The sequence below is a fragment of the Ranitomeya variabilis genome, chromosome 1, assembly GCF_051348905.1.
Source record: "Ranitomeya variabilis isolate aRanVar5 chromosome 1, aRanVar5.hap1, whole genome shotgun sequence".
In the NCBI taxonomy this organism is placed as follows: Eukaryota; Metazoa; Chordata; class Amphibia; order Anura; family Dendrobatidae; genus Ranitomeya; species Ranitomeya variabilis.
Genome location: NC_135232.1, coordinates 692683151 through 692699766, shown reverse-complemented (window position 1 = coordinate 692699766; position 16616 = coordinate 692683151). Strand labels below are relative to the sequence as shown.

The following is a 16616-nucleotide window of genomic DNA, read 5'->3' as shown; positions in this document are numbered from 1 at the left end:
CTGCACATGCTCTGATAACACCTTATCCCAGCACGTTCACTCATCACTACTCTTTGACCCTTCACGGTTTAAAAAAAAAAAAAGAAAGATGTAATTACTCAAAACACGTTCACCTTTGTATTATTGCACTATTCGCTATACCTTCTATTACTTCCTAAATACATCCATTTGCCCACACTTTTTCAATAATTAAAACCTAGGAAATAAATAAACCATTGTGGATGGTACAGTGGGACCAGGGAAGTGAGAAGAGTAACTTTATTTTTTTTTTTCCATTTTTTTTTTCCTTTTTTTGTTACGATATGCTTGTTTTTTATCTCTTTTTTTAATTCATTCTCAAAACTTCAGCTGCGTGGCATTGTCCAACGTAATGTATATGAATGTATGTATATAAAAAAATAATACATACATAGAAAAAATAATGGATGGATTTTTTTGTTTTTTTTTTCCAGTTTTTTTTTCTTTGCAAATGTGAACGGTTTTGTTGTTTTTCATACAGACTGACTTCCCCTTCCCCAGACATTCGTCAAACTTCTATTGTGGTCATACAAACATAGTTTGTAATTTATAGGCTATAGAAAGTCCTGTACAAAGTCTGATGAACTTAGTGCCCAAAAATGAAGTCTGTGTGTTGTAATGAACGAAAACAAAAAAGAAGAAAGTGAGACATCTAAGCGTTTCCACTTGCAGAATACGAAAACTGGGGAAAGTGCGGCCTTCTTTCATTGTCAACAAATTCCAGATTTTCATCTGCAAAAGAAACATGACAAAAATTAAACACAATACTAGAAGCTCAATAAACAAAGATGGCATCAATTTGGGAAAAAAAAAACATTTGTTCATCTTTACTGAATTTTATTTTTATACTTCAGATATTAATCTACATAAACAAGTTACACTATCAGCAAAATACACTTTTTATCTTTTGAACTTTTTTTTTTTTTTTTAAATAAAAAAAAACAACAAAAACTAAATTTTGAATTTTAACTTTTTCATTTACTGTACTTGTCATTAACCCCATTACCTGAGGTGGTGGTTTGCATGGTTAATGACCGAGCCAATTTTTACAATTCTGACCACTGTCACTTTATGAGGTAATAGCTCTGGAACGCTTCAATGGATCCCCTTGATTCTGACACTGTTTATTCATGGCATATTGTACTTCATGTTAGTTGTAAAATTTCTTTGATATGACTAGCGATTATTTGTGAAAAAATTTTAATTTGGCGAAAATTTTGAAAAGTCACAATTTTCCAACTTTGAATTTTCATGCCCTTAAAATCACAGAGATATGGCACACAAAATACTTAATAAGTAACATTTCCCACATGTCTACTTTACGTCAGCACAATTTTGGAACCACATTTTTTTGTTAGGAAGTTATAAGGGTTAAAAGTTAACTAGCGATTTCTCATTTTAAACACAATTTATTTTATTTTTTTTTTTATAGGGACCACCTCACATTTGAAGTCACTTTGAGGGGTCTATATGATAGAAAATACCCAAAAGTGACATCATTCTAAAAACGTCACCCTTCAAGGTGCTCAAAACCACATTCAAGATATTTATTAACCCTTCAGGTGCTTCACAGGAATTTTTGTAATGTTTAAAAGGAAAAAAAAATGAACATTTAACTTTTCTTCACAAAACATTTACCATCCAATCAATTTTTTTTCATTTTTTACCAAAGGTAACAGGAGAAATTGGACCCCATAAGTTGTTGTGCAATTAGTCCTGAGTACACGGATACCCCATATGTAGTGGTAAACCACAGTTTGGGTGCATGGCAAAGCTTGGAAGGGAAGGAGCGCCATTTCACTTTTCAATGCAAAATTGGCTGGAATTGAGATCGGACGCCATGATGAAGAGCCCCTGATGTGCCTAAACAGAGGAACCCCCCCCACAAGTAACACCATTTTGGAAACTAGACCCCCCCCAAGGAACTTATCTAGATGTATGGTTAGCACTTTGAAACCCCAAGCGCTTCACAGAAATTTATAACTTAGAGCCGTAAAAATGAAAATCTTTTTTTTTTTCCCACAAAAATGATCTTTTCGCCCCCAATTTTTTATTTTACCAAGTGTAACAGGATAAATTGGACCCCAATAGTTGTTGTGCAATTTTCTTGAGTACGCCGACACCCCATATGTAGGGGAATACTACTTTTGAGGCACAGTGCAAAGCTCAGAAGGGAAGAGGCGCCATATTGGAGTTCAGATTTTGCTGGAATGGTTTGAGGGTGCCATGCCACATTGGCAGAACCTCTGGGGTGCCAGAACAGCAGAAACTCCCCTATATGTGAACTCTTTTTACAAACTACACTCTCAAATGAATTCATCAAGGGGTGCAGTGATCATAATAACACCACATGTGCCTCACAGAATTTTATACCACTGAGCGGTGAAGAAGGAATAAGTTACATTTCTACCACTAAAATGTTGTTTTAGTCCCGAGTTTGTAATTTTTCTAAGGGCTAATAGGATTTTTTTTTTTTTCTTACAACAAACTGAGGTCCATTTTTTTCCTGAGTGTGCCAATACCCTACATGTAATGCCCTACATGTAATGCCCTACATGTAATCAGGAAATATTTTTCAGGCACAGTGCAAAGCTAAGAAACATTTTTACCACAAACATTTTGTTTTAGCCAAAGATTTTACATTTTCACACAAAAAGTGGGTAAAAATGTCACCAAAGTTTGTCCCACAATTTCTACTGAACGTGGCCTATTCAAGTGAATGAGTCTGTGCAATGGACCGTGTGTCTGTGGGCAAAACACGCTGATGAACATTTATTAATGTCAGCCACAAAACAATCCTGCACATGTGCATACCCATAACACACATGGATGTCATCTGTGTAACATGCATCGGCACAGGGGAAGAAGTGTTACAGTAAGCGCTGCTCCCCGGCATTGGGTGCTGAACACACCTCATCATTCTCCCCTGCTCTGCTGGCGATCGGCACGAGCAGGGGAGAATGAGGAGTTACATTTAAGTGATAAGAGCAGGCGGTGGCTGTTGAGACTATTACTCCCATCAACCTATCCCTGCTGCTGCTAATAACAGTGACAGAAGGAACGGCTGCTGGGGGTATTCATCAGCCACCGCCTGCTCTATAAATAAATGAAAAAAAACGGTGTGGGTTCCCCTGTATTTTCTATAACCAGCCAGGCAAAACTCACAGCTGAGGGCTGCAACCCTCAGTTGTCCACTTCAGCAAGGCTGGTTATCAAGAATAGAGGGGTCCCAACGCTGTTGTTTTTTTTTTGTTTGTTTTTTTTAAATACTTTGTCAAAAATGGGGAGAACCCCACACCATTTTTTTTAACCAGCCTTGCTAAAGCTCACAGCTGGGGGCTGGTATTCTCAGGCTGGTAAGGGGCTATGGATATTGACCCCCCAGCCTAAAAATAGCAGCCCGCAACTGCCCAGAAAAGGCACATCTATTAGATGCGCCAATTCTGGTGCTTTGCCCGGCTCTTCCCACTTGCCCTGTAGGGGTGGCAAGTGGGGTTCATATTTGTGGGGTTGATGTCACCTTTGTATTGTCAGGTGACATCAAGCACACGGCTTAGTAATGGAGAGGTAGACCCCTCTCCATTACTAACCCTATAGTTATATGTTAAATACACAGCCAGAATAAAGTCCTTTAATTGAAAAAATTACACAGACTCAATTCAACCATACTTACTGCAATGCCTAATTCATGCGAAGCCCTCAATCTCCTGTAATAAAATAAAAAACAACAATATACCAATACCTGTCCGTCGTCGTGTCCAACGCCGTAATCCATGTCTGGGGGATAATTAGTCAAAATCAGCTGACACTCGGCGGTGATCGCCCGCTCTCCCCCCGTGAGCGCGGCCGATCGGTCATAATATTCCATCCATGAAAAAAATTGGCCCAGGTCACATGAACGGAATATTATGTCTGATGTCAGAAAGGGGTTAAAGCTGAATGATTTTTTTTTTTTTGTATACTTCCCAGTGCCTAGGAAATTGTTCACTGCTGCAGTAAACCTGTGGTGACTGCTTTCCTAAGCAAGGAGTGCAGCGCTTCCAAGCTCTTGGCTATAAAGCTTTCTCTGGAACTCACTGGATCCAGCCAGTTTCAGTGTGTCTGCACTCTTTCTACGCTGCAGAGGTAACGTTACCTCTGCATACTGCACTGGAGAGCAAACAGTTCAGTCAAGTGGCTCAACCAAACCACTGCGCCAAACTGTCAATCATGAAGCACACCGCCTCCAGACAAGCGAGAAGATGGGGATACTAAAAAAAAAAAAAGAAAAAAAAATTAAAATGTAGTGGCACCATAAATGTGGCCCCTTTCAAAATAGATTTGGGGCCCACATAAATTGGACAATCCTTTTAAAGTGCTATTGAATAATGAATGACCCATGAAAGTTTTTAAGTATTTAAAAGGGCTGTCCGGGAATTCGGATAGGCCATCAATGTCTGATCTAGTTGGGGTATGACACAGCATAGCTGAGTCAATGGAATAATGGCCAGGTACTGCACATCCACTTCATATTGATTTGAAAAGGGGGTGTATGTGCAGTACCCTGTTGTGACCCCTTTCCTCTGACAGAGCTGTGCAGCTCTGTATCGGAGCAGATCTGGCCGACACCAGGAACGGCTGCTTGGCGGGGAATGTCTGGTATCACACCACTACCATCAGACATTAATGACAGATTCTAAAAATGGGCCATAATGCTAAACCCTGGACAACCCATTTTCCTCTTTTTTCCCCATTTCTGCACTACAACCAAGCGTTAACAGACCAACATTAAGTGTTTTTTGGCTTCTTGAAGCACCTATCCAGAGATAGTTTAAAAAAAAACAACACCTTACTCACCCTCCCCAGGTCCGGCACTGCAGCCAATCGGTGCACTCCATTGACTCAGAGCTGCAGCACTCACAGATTGACTGTCGTGCTCACAACAGGACGTCAGCTCTGCACACAATAACACATGGAGAGCTGTGGCAGGGACTCTGCTGGACCTCGGGGAGCACGAGTAAAGCAGTTTAGTTTATTTTTAAGATTGAAATCCCCTGTCTCCAAGCAGAGTCTTTGTAAAACGCTTCAGTATACAAACACAAATGTAGATTTGTCCTCCGAACTTCCGAATTTTCCAGAATAAAATTCTCGGCCTGCTCTACGAAAACTTGACAACGTAAGGTCACATGAGGGGAAAATCACCAAACACACGTGTTGTGACAGGCTGCATTCTGCGCTCCGGAGTGGGTGGCATCGTTAGTCTCTACATCTGACACGTTTATCCTGTGAAACATTATGCCGCTTCTTGAAGTCTCGCATCTGGCATCTGGGTCTTAATAACTTTTGATCAAAGACTGAATTTCGTGAATGCCTGGAGTGCGTCAGAAGCAGAGGGACACGAGTGCAAGTTGGCATAAATCGGACACTTACCACCTACTCAGACTGTGGCATAAAAGCTGGAACCAACTGTTCCAGGACCCCTGCCGACATCCATGTTTAACCCAGTGTAGACGCTTGGTTGTGTATGGTAATAGAGCCAACATGAAAGTCTGAGTGCCCTTCAATCACACGAGTAAGCCATGACATTTCCACTTGTCCCGTGCACTTGGGATAATGGGATTGTCACCCTCGGCAAACCATGTAACAGAAAGTTAGTTAACTGGGGACCTAATCTGCATAGTTAGACATTCTCCCAGATTCTAAGAACAAGAAGAAAGGAATTATTAAAAGTAGCCATAGAAATATGAAATACAGGTTACCAATCTAACCATAAATGAGGATAGTTTACAAGTGTTGGCTGTAATTTTTAAGAATTCCTTTGTTTTAAACAAAACTATGGAAATCTTCCCTACCACCGACCTCTACTCAAAGAGGTGGCGGGAACACCTGACCGTGAGTCTCTGAACAATTAATTACGTTTTTGTCCATAGTGATGGGACAGCCATGGCTACTTTTGGAAGACAACAGCCAAATGACATGGTATAACATGGACAAGTCACATAGGATAACTGAACCCAGCAGCAACTGTTTGCCCCCTTAAAAAAAAAAGTTATTGGAGGAAAAAAATAGCCACTTGTCAATCCTAGTAAAGGACTACGGGCTTTAAATCAATGCCACTAAGTGTAAAAATGTGAGTTTAAAGCTCCTGAAATCTAGCAAAAAAAAATAGGTGAGAAACAGCAAAGGAACCCAACAAACCAGACGGAAGCGGTGTATAACTTCTGTCTTTATAGCTTCTGTCTTATTTCCAGCTTACATTGCACCCAGGATGGCTTTGCCAGTGACCAATGGGACAATTTTCCTTTAACTTGGGCTCCTATGGATGCCTCAATTAGAATAGAAAAATTCAAAATAAAAGGAAAAAACTGTTCCCCAGATACTCAACTTCTTGGAGATATATTAAGAAAAAAGTCTCGTCACACAGTCCCATGTTTAGGAAACAAAAGTTTTAGGGTTGTTTTGTTCAATTTTGTTTTTTCAGTCGGCGTTCTCCACTTTCTGCAGTAAATACTGAAGACCTGCTGGTGGCACTGTTGAAATACTTGAAGCCGGATGTGAAACCTCTTCATAACCTCATTAACAGCAGCGGGTCATAAAAGGTCAATTAAAGCAGACATTTCCATAATCTTTAACAACCCCCTTTAAGCAGTAATATAAAAATACTAGCTGTACTACCCGGCTTCGCCCGGGTTAATGACTGCTGTTAGCAAAATAGAATGTGTTAACAAAAATTTATTCTGCACACAAAAACCACAAAACAAATAGATAGAAATGTAATTATTAAAAGGCAAAAACTAAGCAAATAGAAGCATTTCACAACATATATTAGCTTTGTTATACTGAGAATGTCTTTGTTGCCTATATTAACCAATCAGAGCTCAGGTTAATTAACTGTAGCAAAATAGAAGCTGAGCTGTGATTGGTTGCTATTGGCAGCCTGATAAATCCCCAGCCAACAGGAAGCCCTCCCCCCTGGCAGTATATATTAGCTCACACATACACATAATAGACAGGTCATGTGACTGACAGCTGCCGTATTTCCTATATGGTACATTTGTTGCTCTTGTAGTTTGCTTATTAATCAGATTTTTATTTTTGAAGGACAATACCAGACTTGTGTGTGTTTTAGGGCGAGTTTTATGTGTCAAGTTGTGTGTGTTGAGTTTTGTGTGGCGACATGCGTGTAGCAACATTTTGTGTGTTGAGTTGCATGTGACAGGTTAGTGTAGCAAGTTGTGTGCAGCAAGATTTGTGCATGGCGAGTTTTGCGCGTGGCGAGTTTTATGTGTGGTGCATTTTGAGTATGTGCAAGTTTTGTGTGAGGCAACTTTTGCATGTGGTGCAACTTTTGTACATGTGGCAATTTTTCTGTGTGTGCAAGTTTTGCATGAGGTGAGTTTTCCATGAGGTGAGTTTTGCACGTGTGGCGAGTTTTGCGTGAGCCTAGTTTTGCATATGGCGAGTTTTGCATGTAGCGAGTTTTGAGTGGTGACTTTTGTGTTTCGACTTTTATGTGGCGAGGTTGGTGTGTGTGTGTGGTGAAATGTGTGCTGAGGGTGGTATATGTGTTCAAGCACGTGGTAGTGTGTGGCGCATTTTGTGTTTGTGTTCATATCCCCGTGTGTGGTGAGTATCCCATGTCGGGGCCCCACCTTAGCAACTGTACGGTATATACTCTTTGTCGCCATCGCTCTCATTCTTTAAGTCCTCATTGTTCACATCTGGCAGCTGTCAATTTTCCTCCAACACTTTTCCCTTCACTTTTTCCCCATTATGTAGATAGGAGCAAAATTGTTTGGTGAATTGGAACGCGCGGGGTTAAAATTTCACCTCACAACATAGCCTATGACGCTCTCGGGGTCCAGACGTGTGACTGTGCAAAATTTTGTGGCTGTAGCTGCGACGGTACAGATGCCAATCCCGGACATACACACATACATACATACACACATTCAGCTTTATATATTAGATATACCTGTATGTAATCTCCTGTATATAGTATATACCTGTGTGTCATCTCACCTATATATAGTATATATCTGTGTGTCATCTCCTGTATATAGTATATACCTGTATGTCATCTCCTCCTATACATAGCATATACCTGTGTCATCTCCTCCTGTATATACTATATACCTGTAGGTAATCTGCTCCTGTATATAGTATATACCTGTGTGTCATCTCCTCCTGTATATAGTATATACCTGTATGTCATCTCCTCCTGTATGTAGTATGTACCTGTATGTCATCTCCTCCTCTATATAGTATATACCTGTGTGTCATCTCTCCTGTATATAGTATATATCTGTGTGTCATCTCCTCCTGTATATAGTATATACCTGTGTGTCATCTCCCCTGTAAATAGTATATACCTGTGTGTCATCTCCTGTATATAGTATATAGCTGTATGCCATCTCCTCCTGTATTAGCCCTCGTTCACACGTTATTTGGTCAGTATTTTTACCTCAGTATTTGTAAGCTAAAATGGCAGCCTGATAAATCCCCAGCCAACAGTAAGCCCACCCCCTGGCAGTATATATTAGCTCACACATACACATAATAGACTGGTCATGTGACTGACAGCTGCCGGATTCCTATATGGTACATTTGTTGCTCTTGTAGTTTGTCTGCTTATTAATCAGATTTTTATTTTTGAAGGATACCAGACTTGTGTGTGTTTTAGGGCGAGTTTCGTGTGTCAAGTTGTGTGTGTTGAGTTGCGTGTGGCGACATGCATGTAGGGACTTTTGTGAGATGAGTTTTGTGTGGCGACATGCGTGTAGCAACTTTTTGTGTGTCGAGTTGCATGTGACAGGTTAGTGTAGCAAGTTGTGTGCAGCAAGTTTTGCGCATGGCGAGTTTTGCGCGTGGCGAGTTTTATGTGTGGTGCCTTTTGAGTATGTGCAAGTTTTGTGTGAGGCAACTTTTGCATGTGTTGCAACTTTTGTGCATGTGGCAATTTTTCTGCGTGTGGCAATTTTTCTGCGTGTGCAAGTTTTGCGTGTGGCGAGTTTTGCACGTGTGGCGAGTTTTGCATGTGGAGAGTTTTGCGCGTGGCGAGTTTTGAGCGGCGACTTTTGTGTTTCTACTTTTATGTGGCGAGGTTGGTGTATGTGTGGTGAAATGTGCACTGAGGGTGGTATATGTGTTCGAGCACGTGGTAGTGTGTGGCGCATTTTGTGTGTGTGTTCATATCCCCGTGGTGGTGTGATTATCCCATGTTGGGGCCCCACCTTAGCAACTGTACAGTATATACTCTTTGGTGCCATCGCTGTCATTCTTTAAGTCCCCCTTGTTCACATCTGGCAGCTGTTAATTTGCCTCCAACACTTTTCCTTTCATTTTTTCCCCATTATGTAGATAGGGGCAAAATTGTTTGGTGACTTGGAAAGCGCGGGGTTAAAATTTCACCTCACAATATAGCTTTGACGCTCTCAGGGTCCAGACGTGTGACTGTGCAAAATTTTGTGCCTGTAGCTGCGACGCCTCCAACACTTTTCCTTTCACTTTTTCCCCATTATGTAGATAGGGGCAAAATTGTTTGGTGAATTGGAAAGCGCGGGGTTAAAATTTCACCTCACAACATAGCCTATGACGCTCTCGGGGTCCAGACGTGTGACTGTGCAAAATTTTGTGGCTGTAGCTGCTACGGTTCAGATGCCAATCCCGGACATACATACATACATACATACATACACACACACACACATTCAGCTTTATATATTAGATAGACCTCGAACAATAGCCATAACATTAAAACCGATGCAGTGAATTGCGATTATCCTATTGCAATGGCAACAGTCACGGGTTGGGAGAGACTAGGCAGTAAATGAACACTCAGATCTCGGAGTTGATGTTTGAGAATTAGGGTGGGGAACAAAAAAAAACAAAATAGGGACGGCTAAAAACGCTCATGTGACAGCCTGATAAAGTCTGTAAAGTGCTTCAGGATAGGAGGGCGCTATAAGAAGCAAGCATAATAATGAAATCTCTCTTGTGGGGCGAGTACAGTGGCCACTATGTGGTTGAAAGGAATAAGAAGAAGCGGAGAACTGGTAAAAGAGTGATGTGCGTGGGGAAAAAAAGGCTAGCCTTTGATCACTCCACTAAAGAACTGCTGCAGCAACAGAGTGGTGATCCATCTTGATACTCTGGTGCTTGTTGCAGAAGCTTTCGCAGTAAAGTGGACCATGGAGTGATGCAGGCGGCCTGGTCTGGTGAATCACATGTATATGATGAGGACGGCTGGGTGTGACACCAGGGTGCACTATGGAAAACAACAAGTCCGATCCATGGAGGCCGCACTGAGCAACTTCCATGTTGGACACCAGAAAACCTGAAAATGTGCCGTGTGGTATGTGCCATCTTGTCTTGATGATCAGCGCTGTTTCGGCAACGCAAGTAAGACACACAATGTCAGGTTGGTGGTTTTGTATTATCAATGCAGAACACAACCTTTATGCACAGAACTATGCAGCGATCTATGAAGAACAACCCCTCGCACGAGGAGAATAATCAGGCACATACCTTGGTCTGGGGGGGTTATAGTGATCATTTGCGCTGTAAATTCTTCATCAAAATACCGTGTGTCTGTCTCCGATGTAACTTGTGGCTTAAAAGGTGGTACAAGCTTAAAGAAGAAGAAAAAAAAATTGTTAAACAGGTCAATGTACAAAACCAGTGGCTGGAGGGAGTTTAATCGCATGGTAAATACATTAAAGATTAAATTTTTAAAAAACAAACACATAAACCCCCCCCCCACCAGTTTTTTCTAAGTAACAGGTCAATGGTTGTTTTGATTTTAGCAGTGCTAGCCATGTAGTTTAATTAATCAGCCTCTGGGATTAAGAAGATAATCAAATATGAGGAGTAGACGTTAATCCACTGATTGGTTTGGACAGATGGAAGATGCTCTGTCTGTCGCCCCTTAAATGCCACAGATAATACTGACCACGGCATCTAAGGGGGTTTAAACATTTACTCCGCTCCTGCAGTTGCAACTCCGCAGTCATAGCCTTCCCTCGCCTCCCAGATGATTTGTACGTACTACATTCTGCATTATAGATTGCTTGAAGGGGTTAAGTATAGATGATAACTTTCTGAGGGCGTCCAACTGCTAAGACCCGCAGCGATCAATAGAAGAAGGAAATGCTTATCCCCATTCCAGAATGACATGACAAGTTGGATACCCGATGGCCACTCCATACACATTCTCTATGGAGCTCCCGGAAAAAGCATAGCCATGCCTAGCCTTATAGGGAATGACTGGTGCAGCGGTCGAGCTGATCAGTAAGTTTTAACTCCTCCTGTGGACAGATCAAATTACAACTGCCTGTAGAAGTCTATTAAGAGAGGGGAACAATAGAGAAGTGTTTTATTTCACCCCTGTGCTGGATTCACAGCTACACTCCTCTGTAATGCTGTATAATGTCCTCCATGCCTACCCAACTCTACCCACTAGCTCAGAGACAACTAAAAATTAAGAGAGCTGGCATAGGGGGGAGGAAAAAGCGGTCAAAATTCCAAGACACGCCGGTCATACAAAGACCAGATCGTGTTAATAATAATCTTTATTTAAAATAGCGCCAACGTATTATGTACAGCTTATTCTGAAGAGTCACTCGAAAAGAATATCACTTTATTCTCTACAAATTCCCAAATAGGAAACTGGGTTTAATACATTCAACCACTCAATATTAATTACTATTTTAGACATGATACTTTTCTATGCCAGAACGTTGGTTGTTAAAAGACTATACTGTCAGATTACGCATGAATCCTGCAAACAATCTACGATCAAAACCCCAAACATGGCCAGGCATGAGCTTTGCTACAAAAGAAAGTAACACCTTACCGTAAAGCCCTCACAAAGGCAACCTAAAGCCATTTATTCAGCGCTGAACCACAAACCTGAACAGCGCAGTTCTTTAGGAAGCAGTTATTTATAGGCACGACAGCTTGCCGCACACGCCAGCGACCCCCTCCCTCCCTTGCAGGCCTCTTGATGCTGACTGGCAGGACTACAGTTTGCATTGTGTCATAAATTTGGGACATTCTGCACCATCTTGGTTTCTGGAATCCAGTGTGCACAAGCTGCAGGGTCTCCACAGACTGTGCCAGGACGCTCCACCCCCTTGCCAAGCATGTGTGTGCCAACACAGCTGCCATCAGCAGCAACAGCTGTGCTATTCTTCGCTGTGTAGTGGGGGAGCCATTTATAATGGGGGGGGGGAGAGAATTTGTGTGCAGATGATGTACAAACTGTTCTGCTCCTGCTTTCAGGTTATTTTCAATAGTTTTGAATATATATATATATATATTTATTATATATATTTATTTAATTTCCCCTTTTCTTCATATACTATGGGAAGTCCATAAAAATTATATATATATATATATATATATATATATATATATATATATATATATATATATATATATATATATACACACACACACACACACACACACACACACACACACACACACACACACATACATACATACATACATACATACATACATACATACATACATACATACATACATACATACATACATACATACATACACACGCACGCACACACACACATATATATACTGAAGGAGAATAATACAAACAAAGGCCTAGGTATGTTCACGCAGCTTTTTTTGATGTTTAGGGATGGGGGGGAGTAAGTGGTAAGTGCAGTCTATGGGCAGAAAACAGCAACAAAAATTGGTAAGATTTTTGCAGGTTTTTTTTTTTTGTGCCACATTATTTTGATCCCAAAATGGAAAAAGCCTGCAGTAAAAATGGTTAAATAATTAACATGTGGCATTTAATTCAAACAAAAATGCAAGGACAAGAAATAAAACATGCACCATGTTAATGAGATTTTAGAAACTTATTAATTTGGCCGATAATGAAAAAAAAAAAAAAAACACCCACCCTAAAAACGCTAAGCGTGAATAAACATATTGTAATACTTACTTTTTTCTCATATACATCTTGCCATACAATTCCAGCAAAAAATTTGTGTTGCATGATTTCTTTTGCATCGTCAGGTCCGCCACCTAACCTGTACACATTGAAAGGAATGAGATAAAAATAAACAATTGGGTAAAGAAAAAAAAAACAAGCTGAGCAAATAAACGTCTTAAAGGGGTATCAACATCATGAACATCTATGGCATCTCCAAGAGATACAGGTACGACTGACTCCCAGATACCGGACTCGCGCACCCACCACGAGTCCTGTGAGCCCCAGTCACGGATCCTGTCTAGCCACTCAACCCACAGAAGTAAAGTTAAAGGTAACTTTCATTATACAGTAATAATATGTATCAATAGTGTCACTTGTATGACTATTTTTGCTTTAAATGGGGTGCCTTGTGACCCTGACCTTATTTTTAAGGAGGATTTTTTTATTCAAACTATGAGTTTCCTCCAATTGCTGCTGGAACAGTTTTTCTTTTTTTTCTGCGCCCCTCTGTACTAAAGTTATGCTCCCCAGAAATAAAGGTGCAAACTTTCTCTTTCATCCTACTGGGGGTCTACCACAGAACTTGTGGGAGTGGCTGAGGTTTTCATTGGCTGGACAGGTAGAAAAGTAGACGCCCACAGAGCAACACCCAAATTTGCATTATTATTCCCGTGGGAATAACTTTGGAACAGAAGGACACAGACTAAAAAAAAAAACTGTTTCAGAATCAGAGGAGCAGCGGCAATTGGAGGAGGCACTATGTTTAAAGATATAAAAAATCCTTTAAGACTGATTGCAACAGTGCCTTTCTTTAGAAAAGATGCTTTGAATCTGCATATTTATGAAATTGTGACAACTTTTTTTTTTCTTCCAGTTAAGGTAGAATTAGTTTGTAGAGTAATCCTCTCGCTGGTCGAACGTTATATAAACCCTCAGTTTTGTGAAAGCATGGATGAGCTGCAATACCAAAAACAACCTGTACACAAGAGTGGCGCCGTCTCATCTCCTACAATGCGCCGCTCCCTGGTGCCAAACCTATAGAATTCTGCTTATTAACATTGCAGGTCAAACACATGACTTCATAAAAGTGGACATCAAAGGAGAGGTGTTCACTTTCTTACCTTTGTTTTGGGTCTTTCTTCAATAAACCTGAGAGCAGTGATTTTGCTTCAGGTAATAAAGTGCGCGGGAATCTAATTTCCTCCATTAGGATAAGTTCAAAGAGTTTTTCATGGTCCTGGTTGTAAAAGGGGAGTCGGCCACACATCATTTCGTACATGACTACACCTAAACCCCACCAGTCCACTGCTCGGCCATAGTCATTATCTTCTAGTACCTGTTGAACGAGTACATAATGGGTCAAATATTAACCTATGCGCTTAGTTTTTCCTGTAGGTGATACAATGGAATGTATCTGAAAATCATAAGATAGACAAAATATTTTCCAACAACCAGATCAGTACAAGAAGAGTTGTCTCACAAGACACTGAAAGATTCAAAACTTTTAAATAAAAAGATAAGAGATGTCTTGAGTAACTAATGATATTGATTGGGGAACAGATCAGATTTCTGTTAAAGGGGTTTCCTAAAATCACAAGATATTTTATATCCAAATTGCTGATCGCTTGGGTTCTGATATACTCGACCTCTGCTCCATTCATTGTCTATGGTACTACCGTACAGAACTCAACTATTTCCAACAGTCCCAAATACCATCAATTGTGCAGAGGTGGAGCACAGGTAACTTTGCTCCATTCAAGACTGGATGAAAAGCCCTGTTGGGGGTTTGAGCTTAGACCCCCAACAATCACCACGTTATCCCCTTGTGATTTTTTGGAACACGCCTTGAAAACTCCCCCTATAACAGTTCAAACTCCATAGGGACAACTAACATGAAAATTATCAGGACCCAAATGGTTTCTAGATCCCTTAAGTGTCAAGAAGATTTTCATATCTATGTTAGTCATAAGGAAGATCTGTCAGAGTGACGCTTTAATTTTAGAAGGGATGTTATGTTGGAACCCATTAACCTCCCTCCACCCCCAATATTGCACTAATTATTTAACTACGGAAAAACGTCTTCGCGCCGGCTGCTCCCTCTCAGTCAGGAAACAATCTTCACTTCCCGCTCAACTTTTCAAAAGAGACATTTCCATTTTGGGAATAAACCTTTACAGATTGCCACCCTTTAACACACGGATGAGGTTTCGCCTACTCATGAGGCTGCAGGGGCCATCACCACCTGACAATGATGTGAAGTCTACAGATATGAGAGAGTGATGGTGGATGGGTGGGCTTTGGGGTCTGTTACTACAATGCGGAACTCTTGCCCACCTCCAGGGGTGAATGAGTGCCTGAGATTGTAGTAACACAGAGGTGCTCATCGGCGGGGTCTTTATACGCAACATCCTAGGACCTCAACCTTCGGCTGTCCACACGCAACTCGATTTTCTACCAATCTAATGTGTTCCCCCCCACCCAAGTTGGATACAGGTCGTTGGGGGCTGTGTCATATGGACATCATAGAGGGGGTCCTCGGTTTGTCCTCATGGACTCAAGCCATCTGTATCTATTTGTTGAGATGGCAGCCATACAATACTATATCTCTTCTGCAGTGGTCACCATCGGGCTTGCTGCAGCAATTCCATGCAAGATAAGGGGTTTGTTGGGAGGCTTAGGCCATGTTCACACGTTGCCTTCTTTGTGTGTTTTTTTTTTATGCAAATTAAAAGCTACTTTTTAAGGTATAAGCAAAAGCTATCAGATTTCAGGAATCTCATGCACACATTGGATGGTTTTAATTTTCCTGACCAAATTGGAAAACTGCAGCAAATCAAGTCTTTCAGCATTTTTTCACCATAGAAAGCAATGAGGAAGTGCAAAAACGCAACCATGCAATTTTGCTTCTCTTTTTAGTGAATTAAACCAACATTATTAAACGTGTATTGTAGACAAATGACAATCTGCACTAAAAACCTGCTCTTTGTAAGCAGCTTTTTTTTCTACTCGACTTCACTTTGTATGTATGTATATATATATATATATATATATATATATATATATATATATATATACACACACACACACACACACACACACACACACACACACACACACATATATATATACACACACATGCATACACGCATCCACATCATATATACACCATTTTATGTAATAAAATTAATAGCATATAGTATATATGTAAACTGTAAAGTGCTGTGGAATATGTTGGCGCCATATAAAGATTATTATTACATATATACTGTACATACATATATACAGAATATATACAGACACATGCATACACACTATTAATTTTATTACAAGATTGTGAATGGCTTCTAAGTTCACATTACTGTAGTAAGCGCTGCCAACGATCGCCCCTTCTGTTGGAGATTGCACTTCCCGATCACCAGTACATCTCCTCAATGGATCCCTTGATTGATAAGAGTTATAACAACAGCCTTAAAAAGGCTGAAAAGTGATGAATGGGAATAAAGTGGGGACATCTCGTTTCATACGTGGGATCCCAGTAATGCTGGATTTGTTTAGAGGGCACATTGAACTTTACTTTAAGGTGGGGGGGTAGGGTCCGGTAGTGATCTAAAGTCCCGCAGTAAGGATGCGAAAGCCAAAAGCTGGCAGGTATTAG

At 40.7% G+C, this 16616-nt stretch overlaps 1 protein-coding gene across 6 annotated transcripts in view; it reads right to left on the bottom strand.

Annotated features, from left to right (window-relative positions):
- Window positions 1-241: 241 nt before the first annotated feature.
- Window positions 242-16616, bottom strand: part of AKT1 (AKT serine/threonine kinase 1) — a 111079-nt gene continuing 94704 nt past the window's right edge. For all 6 annotated transcript variants that reach the window (XM_077266441.1, XM_077266416.1, XM_077266408.1 and 3 more), the window contains exons 11-14: window positions 14083-14297; window positions 12971-13058; window positions 10525-10627; window positions 242-750 (exon numbers count right to left, since the gene is read on the bottom strand). In XM_077266441.1, the coding sequence (XP_077122556.1) occupies window positions 671-750; window positions 10525-10627; window positions 12971-13058; window positions 14083-14297 (486 nt within the window). In that variant the 3' untranslated portion in view covers window positions 242-670. The remainder of the gene's footprint in view (window positions 751-10524; window positions 10628-12970; window positions 13059-14082; window positions 14298-16616) is intronic.